We start from the raw sequence: 13,729 nt of genomic DNA, 5'->3' as shown, positions 1-13,729 counted from the left end.
CTAGAAGATAAGGCCTAGAAGAGGTACAAGGTGAGTAACAGACAATACCTGGCCCTCTTTTCCCCTCTGGTCCCCTTGTCATCACGAAGGCAGAAAGTACCATATCCACTGATTGAACCAGTCATCGAAGGTAGGCATCTAGGGCTGTGGAAAAGCAGGCCTTTGACCACTGAGCCTGGGCCTTAGGCCTCCAAGAGCCTGGCAGATCCTATACAGCAAGAGAAGTTGCCAAACTGTGCCAGCAAAGAAGGTGGTGCTGCCCAACCCCAAATCACCATGATAAGAGCATCACACCTGGGAAGATGGATCACTCTTTAGCACTATCCATTGTCTCCCCAACACTGACTACTCTCAGTAGTGCCCAGACATATTCCCCCACTACAAGACACAAGATACGACAGCTCATATCTACCAAACATGATTATTTGCTTTACCAAAGCATTCACGGGGGCAGCTAGGTGGCGCAGTGGATAAAGCACCGGTCCTGGATTCAGGAGTTCCTGAGTTCAAATCCGGTCTCAGACACTTGACACTTACTAGCTGTGTGACCCTGGGCAAGTCACTTAACCCCCATTGCCCTGCAAAAAAAAACCAAAAAACAAAAAACAAACACAAAAAAAAGCATTCACTCTAAGAATCATCACTGGATCACAGGTTTAGCACTGGAAGGGAAGGCCTTAGGGTCTAACCCCCCTCATTATACAGATGAGGAAACCATGACCCAGAGAGATTCGGGTTCTAGTGTGAACACTGCCACTCAGTCAGCAAGGCCCTGGCAGACTGGGGCCTGGACTCTCAATCCAGTGCCATTTCACGGGTTAGGGATGCACTTAACAAAACTATGGCTTGTAGATCATAATCCATAAAGTGAGAAACTGAACTGGGGGATGGGGAGGGGAGGGGGTGGCGAGAAGAGATGTGGCTGCCCAGGGAAGGAGAGGGGAACACTTTGACCCTCTGTTAGTGCTGCTCTATTGATAATGGGGGGTGGTGGTGGAGGTGGGGGGGTTGTTTCTGGGAATACAACTCCCAGGGGAGGAGGGGGCTAGCTGGGGGCTGCCTGCTCCTGGTAGTGGTGGAGTTGCTGATCTGACCCTTACAGCATCTGTCCAACAGAGCCTCATTTGCATATAAATGGACTTCTCTGAAATATAATTATGGTTTCCCATCTCTCTGTAATGGAAAGGCTTTCTCTGGTAATTAAACAGCTTCCTCCCAAAGCCATCCCCAGCCTCTGCCTAGGGGCCCAGAGACTCCCTTGGCCTGGTTCTCTGAGGAGAAGGTGGACTGGGTAGGGTTGGGTCCTTTATATGGTAATATAAACCCTTGAGGTTTCCTCCCTGGGGCTCCTTTTGCTTTCCCTTTTATTTGCTTTTAGCCTCTGTACAGAGAGGAGAAACTGAGACCCAAGAGAGGTCCTGGGTCATTGACTGACTGCATCAGTAGGTGATTCCTGACTCTGTCTAGTGCACCAGCCACTAAGCACCTCTTCCTGGTCAGTCCAGGTGTTGAGGGAAGCTCAGATCAAGGCACATCAGTGTAATTAACTCTGTCCCTGGGAAAGGGGTGATTCTGTCTCATAAGGCCATTGACCATGGCTTTAGGGCAGGCAGCTAGGTGGTGCAGTAGAATCAAAAAGACTCATCTTCATGAGTTCAAATATGGCCTCTGACACTAAGTATGTAGCCATGGGCAAATCTTTTTTTTTTTTTTTTGCGGAATCCAGGGCCGGTGCTTTATCCACTGCGCCACCTAGCTGCCCCTTGGGCAAATCATTTAACCCTGTTTGCCTCCATTTCTTCATCTGTAAAATGAACTGGAGAAGGAAATGGCAAACCACTCCAGTATCTGTCAAGAAAACCCTAAGTGGGGGGGGGGGGGGCAGCTAGGTGGCACAGTGGATAAAGCACTGGCCCTGGATTCAGGAGGATCTGAGTTCAAATCTGGCCTCAGACACTTGACACTTAGTAACTGTGTGACCCTGGACAAGTCACTTGACCCTCATTGCCCCGCAAAAAAAAAAAAAAAAAAAAGAAAGAAAAAGAAAAAAGATTGCCCTAAGTGGGGTCATGGTGTGATTTTGGTCCTAGGGACAGTAGAGTGTTTAGTTATTTTTCTTCCTTTCCCACCCTTTCATACACCTCATCCTTTTGCCTCCCACCAACCTCTTTCCTAGTTCCTTATTTTCTTCTGGGCCTTTCCCCTTTGGAGCTTGAGTCCAGTCATTATTTTGCTCAAACTAGCAGAGAGATGGATGGCCCACCTCCAGCCAGCCCAGAAAGCTCACAGGGCAGCAGGGGCTGACAGTGTACTCCTCTTGCTGCTGGCAAAAGCCTCAGGGCACAGTGAAGGAGGTGGGATTGGGGAAAGGGGATGAGCAGTTTACTAAGGCTTGCAGAGAATTAATTTTCTTCCTCCATTTTCCCCCTCCCTTCTTCCTGGCCTCTCCCTTTCTTTCCCTCCATTCCCTCAGAAATCCTTGGTAGTTAGAGACCTAAAGAGAAGTCACTTCACACTCTGACCTCCACATACAGGGGAGGGAATATGGAGAAGAGAGAGGAAGGTGGCATTCTTCAGGCTTTGGATCTAACATGGAAGCGTGATTAGAGTCAAGGGACTCCAATGGGCCCTTGGACCCATGGGGCCTTCAGAGGCCAAATCTTGGAGAAGTAGTAAACCACAGGGATTCGAGGGAACAGAACTGCTATGGGAATGTGGGAGTAGATGAAGTTATCTTTTGCCTGTTGCAATTTCAAAATCCATTGAATCCTACCCAGGGTGGTCTAGTGTGCCATATGCATGATGGTGGGTGGGGTGAGTTGTATCTTCTCCCCTTCCTCTCTTACTAACACCCCCAAACATAGCACCTGAAATCAAACTGTTATGCATCCTTGCCATTGTTTTTGTTGTTGTTGTTGTTGTTTTTGTTTTTAGTGAGGCAATTGGGGTTAAGTGACTTGCCCAGGGTCACACAGCTAGTAAGTGTTAAGTGTCTGAGGCTGGATTTGAACTCAGGTACTCCTGACTCCAGGGCTGGTGCTCTATCCACTGCGACACCTAGCTGCCCCCTTGCCATTGGTTTTTAGGCTTGGTGCCTAACACCGGGACAGGCCAAGTTCAAGTGGGAGTCGAAAACAAACTCCAGGATGGGGTCTTAGACTTTTTCATCCTTGCCCCTCCTGGTGACTCAGTTGGTTGTCCAGGCCTGGACTCCTCCCTTCCCTTTTCAGGTCATTTGGGTTGAATGCTCAGTCTGTCCAGACCTACAAGAGCCCTTTAGGTGGATTAGGGACCAGGACCCACTCGTTCCCTTTGCTTGTTTCCTAGACTGGGGCGGCAATGGAGTATGTCTTCTACTGAGGGAGAAGAGCTGCCGCCTTGAGAACAGATGACATCATCTCAGACTGGGGGAGGGGGGGGGGCGGGGGCCGAGAGGTAGATGGAGGCCCCGGGGAGGTTCTCTGCCCGGCATGGCCAGATAGTGGGAGGGTGTGGGGAGGAGCTATCTGAGACAGCAGACAGGCCTGGGCAGCTGTGAAGGAGGGAGGGTTAGTATACTCCAGAGGTGGTGGGGGAGAGGACTAACAGAAGGACTATGAAGCTAGGGGAAGGAGGGGGAGGGTGCAGCGCAGCAACTCCCCCAAAGCTCAGGCTTTTCAGTGAGAGCTAGCTATTTCTGACTTATTCCTAGATATTAGGGTTTAGTTGTCTCATCCGGTTGCAGCCCAAAGGAGTGTGCCGACTCCTAGGAGACACAAATGAACAGCTTTAGAAACCCTGCTTTGACTTGACTCACCAACGCATCCTCCCCGCTAGCCACCACCCCCGGCTAAAGAACCATGCTTTTATTTCACTTCTCCTCAAAGAGCTATTGTAAGCGCAAGGCAGGGCAGGGCAGAGGAGGTTCTGGTTCCCGAGCAGCCATGCTGGGGGACCCGGGGTCTTTCCGCATTCAGTCACACCCTCTGAGAATGCACACACCCTGCACACACACATTCCAGTCCCACCCAAGACTTTCAAGTAGTGTTTATAGCCGGCGCTTCTTTCTACAGACTCCTACTCCTACTCGGCTCACACCTACCCCCTATCTTTCTCCACCACCTGTGTCCCCACGACCAAAGGTCCCTCGTCCCTCTCCAACCTCTTCCTTCTCAGCTTTCCCCTCTTCTTCAGAGAGATTAGGCGATCCCCAACCCCACTCTGTTAGCCACAGGGCAGAAGGAAGGCTTGGCTGGTACACCGGAGTTTACCAAACTCTCCTTCCTTCTTCGCAGGAGCAGCCAGGGCTTCATGCACATGAAACTGTCTCGGACCAAGGAGCACAAGTATGTGCTGGGCCAGAACAGCCCGCCCTTCAGCAGCGTCCCAGAGATCGTACACCACTACGCCAGCCGGAAGCTGCCCATCAAGGGGGCCGAGCACATGTCTCTTCTCTACCCGGTGGCCATCCGAACTCTGTAGGGCTGGAGGCATCAGAGACCCAGAGCTGAAAAGCAGCCTCCACCTAGGATTCTTTCAGGCCTTCTGGCCCCCCTCCAACCAGCGGTTGAACTATATAGCTTCTTCCTGGGAGAGAAATATTGACCAGAACCTAGGCGGCCCCTCGGGACCCATTTCTCTTCCCCTTGTCCCCCTCCCATTCCATCCCCCCCCCAGGCTGAGATGAAAGCTTCTTTAATTTATTCTAAAAGGGAAAGTCAGTCGGGTTTTGCGGGTAGGGGTAATGCCCCAGAGAGGAGTCAAATGCCTTGGGGTAATGAGTAGTTGGGGGTAGGCCATCCTTTTTGAGGTCCCCTGGAGCTCGAAGCGCCTCCACCTCTTGCTGCCAGGCTAGTTTTGGTCTGAGTTCAGGGGTGACTGGGCCTCCGTGGCACCTTCGTAAGGTTTCAGGAGGTCCGGGATGCACAACTACCCGACCTTTTCCAAGACTCGAACACGAATGACATGGAAGGCTTCAACCCTCAGCCCTGGTGCCTGCTGAGCTCCCAGGCGTTTGGGGGTCTGTTGGAGGGTGGGCGTGGAGCAGGCTTCCAGACCAAGTGGCCATGTCATTTTGCCTCAGCGCTCCGTCCCCAAACTAAAGAAGTCCCTTGCTGGGTTTCTGAGGGTGGGGAAAAGAAAACAAATTGGGGAGATGGTGTTTAGTGATGCCTCGCTTTGGGGATAGGGGAAATGGAGAGGATCCGAGCGGGGACCGAGGGAGCCAGCTCTGTGGGTTTGTCCCCCTTGGCTCAGCGCCAGCACCATTAACTTAGCCCTATCTCCCCACACACCCCCACTGGCATCGCGCGCATCTGCCCCCCCCCTCCCCAGGATGAGGACTCTCGGGGAGAAGAGATACTGCGCTGGGGGTGGGAGGGGATCCGCAAGCAGCGAAGCGCGAACAGATTCTGTTGATAAATCAGTTTCGGAGCCGACACTGAACGGCTGTGAAAAGCACTTTCTCGACGCATCAAGTTCTTTTTCTTTGACTAGATGTCAAAACATTACCCTCTCGCCGCCCCCACCCCGGATTGCGCTGGGGTCGGGGAGGCGTCTGGCGGCGGCGTGTCGCGCTCCCCCTCCCCCTTCCCTCCCGCTGCCCGCGCCTCCAGTACTGCGCGTAAGAGCAAGACTCCCCTAGGAGCGCGTTCAATTTCCTGCCAAGAATCATTTGTTAGGGAGGAGGGGGAGCTGGGGAGAGAGACAAAGAGCCGGAGACACACGCAGGGAGAGGGAGGGAGGGTGGGCAGGCAGGAGGGGAAAGGAAGGAGACCTTGACACGCGAAAAGCCGAGCACCAGGGGGAGGGGGGAAATCCGGCCCCCGGGGCGGGGAGCGGGGGTTGGGACCGCTAGGGCAGGACGGAGAGGTTGGGCTGGTTTGCTTTCCTTTCGCATTTCTGCCCTGGCCGCCCTGTGGAGACCAACCGTATCACTGCGGTCGCAGGGAAAACAGGGTTCGGGGCAGAAGCCAGCGCCCAACTCGTCGGGTAATGCCTGAGACGCAGTTCTCACCCTTGCCAACGGCCACAGCCGCGGGCGCAGAGCTTGCTAGCCCTGCCCCAGGGAAGGGGGGCATGTTCCAGTGAGTACCCCTTGCCCCCTGCTGGCGGCCACCTCTAACTACGAGTGCGAGTTTGGGCAGCCCCCAGGGACTGGCCACTGTCGACCGAGGTGGGAGACAGATTCAGCCCCCTTTTTTCCCTCAGACTCAGAAGGCTTTGGAGCTAGAAAGGACCTCAGAGGTGTCTAGTCTAGGTGTTCTTGGGGTCGGTAGATCGATTTCAGGGGGTCCATGAACTCAGGGGGGAAATGACATCCTTATTTTTATAATCACTAACTGAAATTTAGCATTTCCTTAATTTTAAAATAGTAGCATGAGAAGTCCATAATTATTAGCCAGACTGCTAAAGAGGTTCACAACACCAAAAGGTTAAGGACCTCTGATCTAGTCCAATCCTTTCAATCTTAAGAGATGAGAGGCCCTGAAAGAGATGGACATGCCAAGTGTCATGCATTTAGCAGGATATTATTTCTTAGACCAGATCTGTCTCAGCCCACAACCTGATCAGAAGAAGGAAGTGAGATAATGGACAGTAGCTACAAAGTAACTATTTGACCACTGAGTTATGCTTATCAACAGGTTACTGGTGTACTTCATCATAGGACTACCCCCAACAACCAAGAGATACTACTGATCAATCCAAGGGCCAAGGACCAATTAACCACAGAAACTCTCAGGTGGATCTTACAGGACTTAGGTGCACTGCACCAGGCTATCTTCTAATCCTGAAAAACCTTGGGAAATTCCCCATGATTATATGTGGCTAGCCTGTCAGTCCTGTTGCAACAATGGACCAAGCTGTTCTTCCTAAATCAGAATATCTTTGTAATGGTTTAAGGATTTCCCTGTGTTGTGTTAGGGACTTAAAGAAAGGGCCCAAACCATTTTTCTCTCTGTTTAGTGTAGGTTTCTCTTGAAAGATCCAAAATAATCTAAGTGTTTCATGTCTAAATACCCTCCCCCATACTCCCCATATGTGGGGCTCCCTCTAAGCATGAGATTTTCTGTGTTCTGAATATATCTATGGAGTTCCTGTAAGGCTATGTTCTCCACATTCTCAGGAGGACATATTCTACCCCCGTCATCAGCATTCAGACAAATAGGATTTGAGAAAGGTCAGGGCCCATGGAGGGAGTGGGTCAGGATGACAAAAGATATCTTTCTTTCTCTAAGTATTGTTCCCTTCACCCCCAACCACAGCCTGATCGTTCCCTCCTCCTGTATTCCATTTGCTATGTTTATGTAGCATTGGAAGATTTACAAAGCATTTTCCTCACAATAATCCTGTCTTGTAGATAGTGCAAGTATCATCCCCATTTTACAGATGAGAAAAATTGAGGCTGAAAGGTTGGGGGTTGCCCACGGTAACAGGTAACTGCTATTAAGTGATAGAACCAGGACTTCAACCCAGGTTTACCGATCTACAGTATGATTCCACCCAACCTCCAACCCTTAACCCAGTTTACACTTGCATATCCTCTAGACTGAGGAGACCTTCATTTTCTTCTCTCTCTCTCTTTTTTTTTTTGGTGAGGCAATTGGGGTTAAGTGACTTGCCCAGGGTCACACAGCTAGAAAGTGTCAAGAGTCTGAGGCCAGATTTGAACTCAGGTCCTCCCGAATCCAGGGCCAGTGCTCTATCCACTGTGCCACCCAGCTGCCCAAGACCTTCGTTTTCAATAGATTTGAGGTAATCTTACTCATTTTCCCAAAGGGAAGTTTTTGAGTATCAGGAATCATGTCTACTAAATGTAGAAGATTGGATAAAGAACCTCTTCATGAGAAAACCTTCACTTTCTTCCTCTTAGGAAGAAATCACAGAGGAGGTGACAGATTAGGATGAGTGTTGGTCCCCAGAATCACTGGGCACAGTCCAGTGAGAAGTCCATAAGGGGCAAGAGGGCAGAATTAAGAGACCCCAGAACTAAGAAAGGGCAGAAAAATGTATTTGCATAGAACAGTAAACAAATGGAATGAAAATATTCCAGCTGGAATGGGGGGAGGGGGAGTAACCTGGATGAATGGAAGACGGGGATAGAAACCCCCAAGGTCAAGGTTGGTGATGGAATGAAACTGGGGCTATTTGAAAACTTATGAGACAAGACTGTACAGGTAAACTAGGATCCGAGGGATGGGGAGAGGAGGGAGAATCTTCAAATTGAAGGTAAAAGGTACCTTCTCTAGTCATCCATTGTTCCTTGGCCATACCAACCCAACAGCAGAATCTAAGGGGGCTAATATATAGCATTTGGATAACATTCTAAGGTTTGCAAAGCTCTGCGTATGTTTTCTCACATGCACGGAGTGGGGAAAACTCAAAAGATAACAGCATCTGCACCCCAGGAATACTACTCCTACCCCCAACTGTAGGGAACAACACAGGAACAGTAAATTACAAGGGAAGGGACTATTTCCTCTCCTTCCCACCCCCACCCCCCAAAAAAGTTTCCCTCCACCACAGCCTCTGATCCTCATGTTACTCCCCCAACAACCATCTTGGTTCCAGGTCAAGAGGCTGGGACATAGCCTGGGTTCTCACATGTGATCGCAATCACGTGAAGCCCCAAACACCTCAGCAGGTAAGAAAAGGGCTGAGCTAGGCCTGATAAGGAGCTGTCCCTTGAGCTCCAGCTGAGCAGAGGTAGGCAAATGAGAGGCTCTCTATCTGGCCTCAGAAATTCTCGTAATGGTGGGAGAAGTGAGTCTGGTCTTGTCTGTTGATGAGCTGACAGGCTTTCTCCACGTTTTTGGTCATGCCAGGGGGACCACAGCTGAACACCCCGATCTTCCGCACCTGAAGAGAGGAGGAAAGGGAAGGATCAAAGGGAAAGGGCTAAGCTGCTGGACTGGCACAGTTTAAACAGCTGTGGGAGAAGGAGTCGGGGAGCTGAGGGTGGGATGAGGAAATAGCTATCAAGGTGGAGAAAAGTGTGGGAGAGCAGTCCTCAGAAGGCATGAAGGAGGAATAAACTGAGGCAAGTTATCGAGTGACAGAGCCGGGGTTAGAGTCCAAGGTCTCCTGATTTTTTTTTTTTTCGGGGCAGTGGGGGTTAAGTGACTTGTCCAGGGTCACACAGCTAGTAAGTGTCAAGTGTCTGAGGCTGGATTTGAACTGAGGTACTCCTGAATCCAGGGCCAGTGCTTTAACCACTGTGCCATCTAGCTGCCCCCTTGGTCTCCTGATTTTTAATCCAATGGGTTGGGTGTTTTTTCTTTAATTCAATTTAACAAGTATTGATTAAGCACCCACTATGTGCAGGGCACTCTGTTAGGCATTGGGAATACAAAGTCTTAAATGAAAAAACTGGACAATTTGCTACTCTCCATATACAATAATCCATCTCCCTCCTCCATACATTTGCAGTAGGTTGCCCCCCCATGCTTGGAATGAACTCCTTCCTCATCTCTCCTTGGAATCCCATCTTCATTTAAGGCCTCCTACATGAGGTCTTTCCTGATTCTCCTATTTATTGTTGAGTCGTTTTTCAGTCGTGTCCAACTCTTTATGACCCTATTTGAGGTTTTCTTGGCAAAGAATCTAGAGAGGTTTGCCATTTCCAGTTCACTTTGTAGATGAGGAAACCGAGGCAAACAGGATTAGGTGACTTGCTCAGGGTCACAAAGCTAGTAAGTGTCTGAAGTCACATTTGAAGTCAGGAAGATGAGTCTTCTGGATTCCAGGCCTGGCACTCTATCCACTGTGTCACCTAGCCGCCCTATTTATTAGTGCTATCCCCTAATTACTTTGTATTTCTTTTGTAAATGACTCATACCTGTTGTTTCCCTCCTTCCCTCCCCAGTAGAATGTTAGCTTTTTGTTTTTTGTTTTTTTTTTTAGTGAGGCAGTTGAGGTTAAGTGACTTGCCCAGGGTCACACAGCTAGTAAGTGTCAAGTGTCTGAGGCAGGATTTGAACTCAGGTACTCCTGACTCCAGGGCCGGTGCTCTATCCACTGCGCCATCTACCTGCCCCAGAATGTTAGCTTTTTGAGGACGGGATTGTTTCATTTTGTCTTTGTATCCCCAATACCTAGCACCATGGTACTTGGTGAATAATATGCACTAAATAAATACTTGTTGAAATTAAAAATGAAATTACATTATTAATTTGAAAATTAGTTCTGCTCTGAAGGAGCTTATATTCCATTGGTGCATTCTATTATACTATTATACAGTTTCCCACTTATTTTCATCATTCACCATCCAATCAATCTCAATGGCAGTTGACCATTAAGATGAAAAAGAAAACACTCAGTCGAAGACAATGTCCTGCAAAATGCTTGGTCTGATGCCAAATATGCATATGAGACAACCATCAGATGTTAAATATTTTGTCTTGTCTGTAATAAGCCAATGAATGAATGAATGAATGAACTGGAGATAGGGACTAAGGTCTAGTCCAGGAAATTGAGCTCAAGAAACAATTCCTGTGGTTCCAGCCTGTCACCAGAGGGAATTCTATAGAATCTGATGGGGCACAGCAGGACTTGGGGAACCCCAAGACAGCTATTCATGGAGAAAGCTCTCCAGGTGAAGAAAAAAACAGAACAGTTGGGAGAATGTACTCAGCGAAGCCAGGAAGTATGGCACCCAGTGACCATGAGGTGGGGGAGGAAAAGCCTTGGTAACCCCAAGGAGGCCAAGAACAATGTAGCTTAGTATTTGGGCAGTGAGTAGCAATGTCCATAAAAAATAACAACTGCCATTTATACAATGCTTTAAAGTATGCAAAGGCCTCATCTGAGTTTCATGACATCCCTCTGGAGTGTGGATTGTGTAAATTGTTTATTTGTGTTGTACTCTTCATAACCCTGTGGACCCTATCATACCAACACCAAACATGGGGGTTTTCTTGGCAAAGATACTGAAGTGGTTTATCATTTTATTCTTCAGTGGATTAAGGCAAACAGAGTTGAAGTGACATGCCCAGGGACACACAGTTAGTGTCTGAGGCCTGATCTGAACTCAGATCTTCCTGATTTCAAGCCCAGAACTCTAGCCACTGAGGCACCTAGCCGCCAAGTACTACAAATGTTGCTAATTGCTTTTTGAAGGTGGTGAAGTGGATAGAGCACTGGCCATGGAGTCAGGAGGACATGAAAGCTATATGACCCTGGGCAAGTCATTAACCTAACCCCAATTGCTTCCCAAAAAAAAGGAGGAGGAAGAAAAAGGCTCAGAAAATTGACGTGACTTGCCCAGCTACTAAATGTCAGAGGTCGGGGGCAGCTAGGTGGCACAGTGGATAAAGCACCGGCCCTGGATTCAGGAGGACCTGAGTTCAAACCGACCTCAGACACTTGTCACTAGCTGTATGACCCTGCGCAAATGACTTAATCCCAATTGCTTCACCAAAAAACCAAAAAAAAACAAAAACCCCCAAACCCCACCAAACAAACAAATAAATGTCAGAGGTAGGACTTGAACCCAGATCTTCTTGACTATAATCCAACATGCTATGTGCTATGCTATGAGAGGCAGTGTGCTGTAGAGGGTAGAGCTGGCCTTGGTGCCAGGAAAACTGGGTTCAAGTCCAGCCTATGACACACACTAGCTGTGTGACTCTGGGCAAATCACTTAACCTCTCCCTTGACAGTCCCCAAGGGTATACTGAGCTTTATTGAAATGTAATTGGAGGGTCAGCTAGGTAGTGAAGTGGATAGAGCACCGACCCTGAAGTCAGGAGGACCTGAGTTCAAATCCAGACTCAGACACTTGATACTTACCTGTATGACCTGTAGCTGTATGACCCTGGGCAAGACACTTAACCACAATTGCCTCACCAATATATATATATATTATAATATAATATATTATATATAATATACAATATACAATATATTATATATTATATATATATATATATAATTGGAGAGGGCAGCTAGGTGGCGCAGTGGATAAAGCAACGGCCCTGGATTCAGGAGGGCCTGAGTTCAAATCCAGCCTCAGACACCTGACACTTACTAGCTGTGTAGCAAGTCACTTAACCCCAATTGCTTCACCAAAATAAAATAAAATAAAATGTAATTGGGAAATATTTAACAAAATAAGAGGATACTAAAACAGAGATAACATTATATTTGAAAACTAAATCAAGATGTGGCCGTAGAGATCCTTATGTCCTGGCCCATTTTTACTTGAGTCTGACACCACTGCTCTAGACAATTCTCTACAATTAGAAGCTCCAGAGATGGTCCTAACCTCACTGCTGGAGGGGTTCCCAATACTGATGAACTCACAGGTCCAATCCCTATCTGTACCCACTACCCTATGTGGCCTCTCTCTGCAGGGCATTTTCCTTGTGGGCAAGGCAACCTACTCCATCCCCTCCAAATGGTACAGAATTCTCTCTCCATTCTCTTCCCTACCCCTCGGAGCCCAAGGCCTTGGTGGCAATGGGTTCTGTCTGTTGGAAGAGTAAAAGGAATTTTCCCCAAGACCCTGGAAAGGTTAAGGGTGTAGGTACTTACATGTGGGTGGACCTCCAGCAGGGAGCTGAAGAAGGGGCCGAAGGGGGGGCGACCAAAGTGGGTGATGGATCTCAGGCCAGTGAAGAGACTCCGGTTCAGCACCTTCTGGAAGTGCCGCTCACAGATATACTAAGAAAAGGAAGGAAGAAAGGGAAGAAGGGGGGCAGCTAGGTGGCACAGTGAATAAAGCACCAGCCCTGGATTCAGGAGGACCTGAGTTCAAATACGGCCTCAGATACTTGACACTTACTAGCTGTGTGACCTTAGGCAAGTCACTTAACCCTCATTGCCCCACAAAAAAAAAAAAAAGGAAGAGGGAGGGAAAAGGAAGGGGGAAGGAAGGAAAGATTTATTAAGTGCCTACTATGTGCCAGGTATTGGGCTGAGCACTTTTCAAATATTATCTCAATTGATCCTCACAATGACTCTGTGAGGTAGGTGCTATTATTACCCCCATTTTACAAATAAGGAAACTGAAACAAGCAGAGGTTAAGTGACTTGCCCACACTTGATCACACAGCTTATAAGTTTCTGAGTCTGAATTTGTTTTTGTTTTTTGGTCGGGGCAATGAGGGTTAAATGACTTGCCCAGGGTCACACAGCTAATAAGTGTCAAGTGTCTGAGGCCAAATTTGAACTCAGGTCCTCCTGAATCCAGGCCCAGCACAAGTTGCCTGTAAAAAATGGGGCCAGGGATAGTGTAGAAAGCCCAATAGATCAATTGTGGGCTGAGAGAGGGGAGACGAACAGAACTAGGAGTGAGAAAGCAGGCCCAGGCCAACCAGATATGACCTCTCCAAGCTCCCAATTAGTTCTTTTTTTTCTTACATAAAGAGCCTTTAATTAGATTTGCTGCTTAAGAGCTGAGTCCATACTAGCTCTAAGGATTTTAAATTTTGGTGCTTGGAGTTTTAGATTAATACAAAACCTCAAATGTTTCCATCTCAGTAGTTCTTACCAACATAGTGGTCCTGAGATCAAACTTCTCAGCCAGCTGGGTGATGTAGATGTGCACAGATACCAGCTCCTTAAGGTCATTCTCCTCCACTTCCCGGATGATATCTGCCAGCCACTCGAACTGCCTCTGGGTCCTCGTCACCCAGATGAAGTAGATCTAGGGACACCAGCCCATACTCAAACACTCCCATATCCAGCCTTCACCCTCCAGGAAGCTCAAGCCTTGAAGGGTCTTTCCCCCGACCCCATCCATACCCAT

The 13,729-nt window shown here is 48.5% G+C and overlaps 2 protein-coding genes across 8 annotated transcripts in view; one reads left to right on the top strand and one right to left on the bottom strand.

Moving 5' to 3' along the window:
• The window catches only part of SHF (Src homology 2 domain containing F), a 32,905-nt gene extending 27,466 nt beyond the window's left edge, over positions 1-5,439 (top strand). For all 7 annotated transcript variants that reach the window (XM_043989150.1, XM_043989149.1, XM_043989156.1 and 4 more), the window contains one exon: positions 4,275-5,439. In XM_043989150.1, coding sequence (XP_043845085.1) covers positions 4,275-4,461 — 187 coding nt within the window. In that variant the 3' untranslated portion in view covers positions 4,462-5,439. The remainder of the gene's footprint in view (positions 1-4,274) is intronic.
• Positions 5,440-8,535: 3,096 nt separating this feature from the next.
• The window catches only part of LOC122742130 (dual oxidase 1-like), a 71,066-nt gene continuing 65,872 nt past the window's right edge, over positions 8,536-13,729 (bottom strand). Inside the window, exons 32-34 of the mRNA XM_043986162.1 lie at positions 13,472-13,627; positions 12,514-12,642; positions 8,536-8,838 (exon numbers count right to left, since the gene is read on the bottom strand). Coding sequence (XP_043842097.1) covers positions 8,716-8,838; positions 12,514-12,642; positions 13,472-13,627 — 408 coding nt within the window. The 3' untranslated portion in view covers positions 8,536-8,715. The remainder of the gene's footprint in view (positions 8,839-12,513; positions 12,643-13,471; positions 13,628-13,729) is intronic.

This window comes from Dromiciops gliroides, chromosome 2 (genome assembly GCF_019393635.1).
Source record: "Dromiciops gliroides isolate mDroGli1 chromosome 2, mDroGli1.pri, whole genome shotgun sequence".
NCBI classification, from domain to species: domain Eukaryota; kingdom Metazoa; phylum Chordata; class Mammalia; order Microbiotheria; family Microbiotheriidae; genus Dromiciops; species Dromiciops gliroides.
Note: the sequence above shows the minus strand (reverse complement) of the source record. Positions and strands in the feature narration are given on the sequence as shown.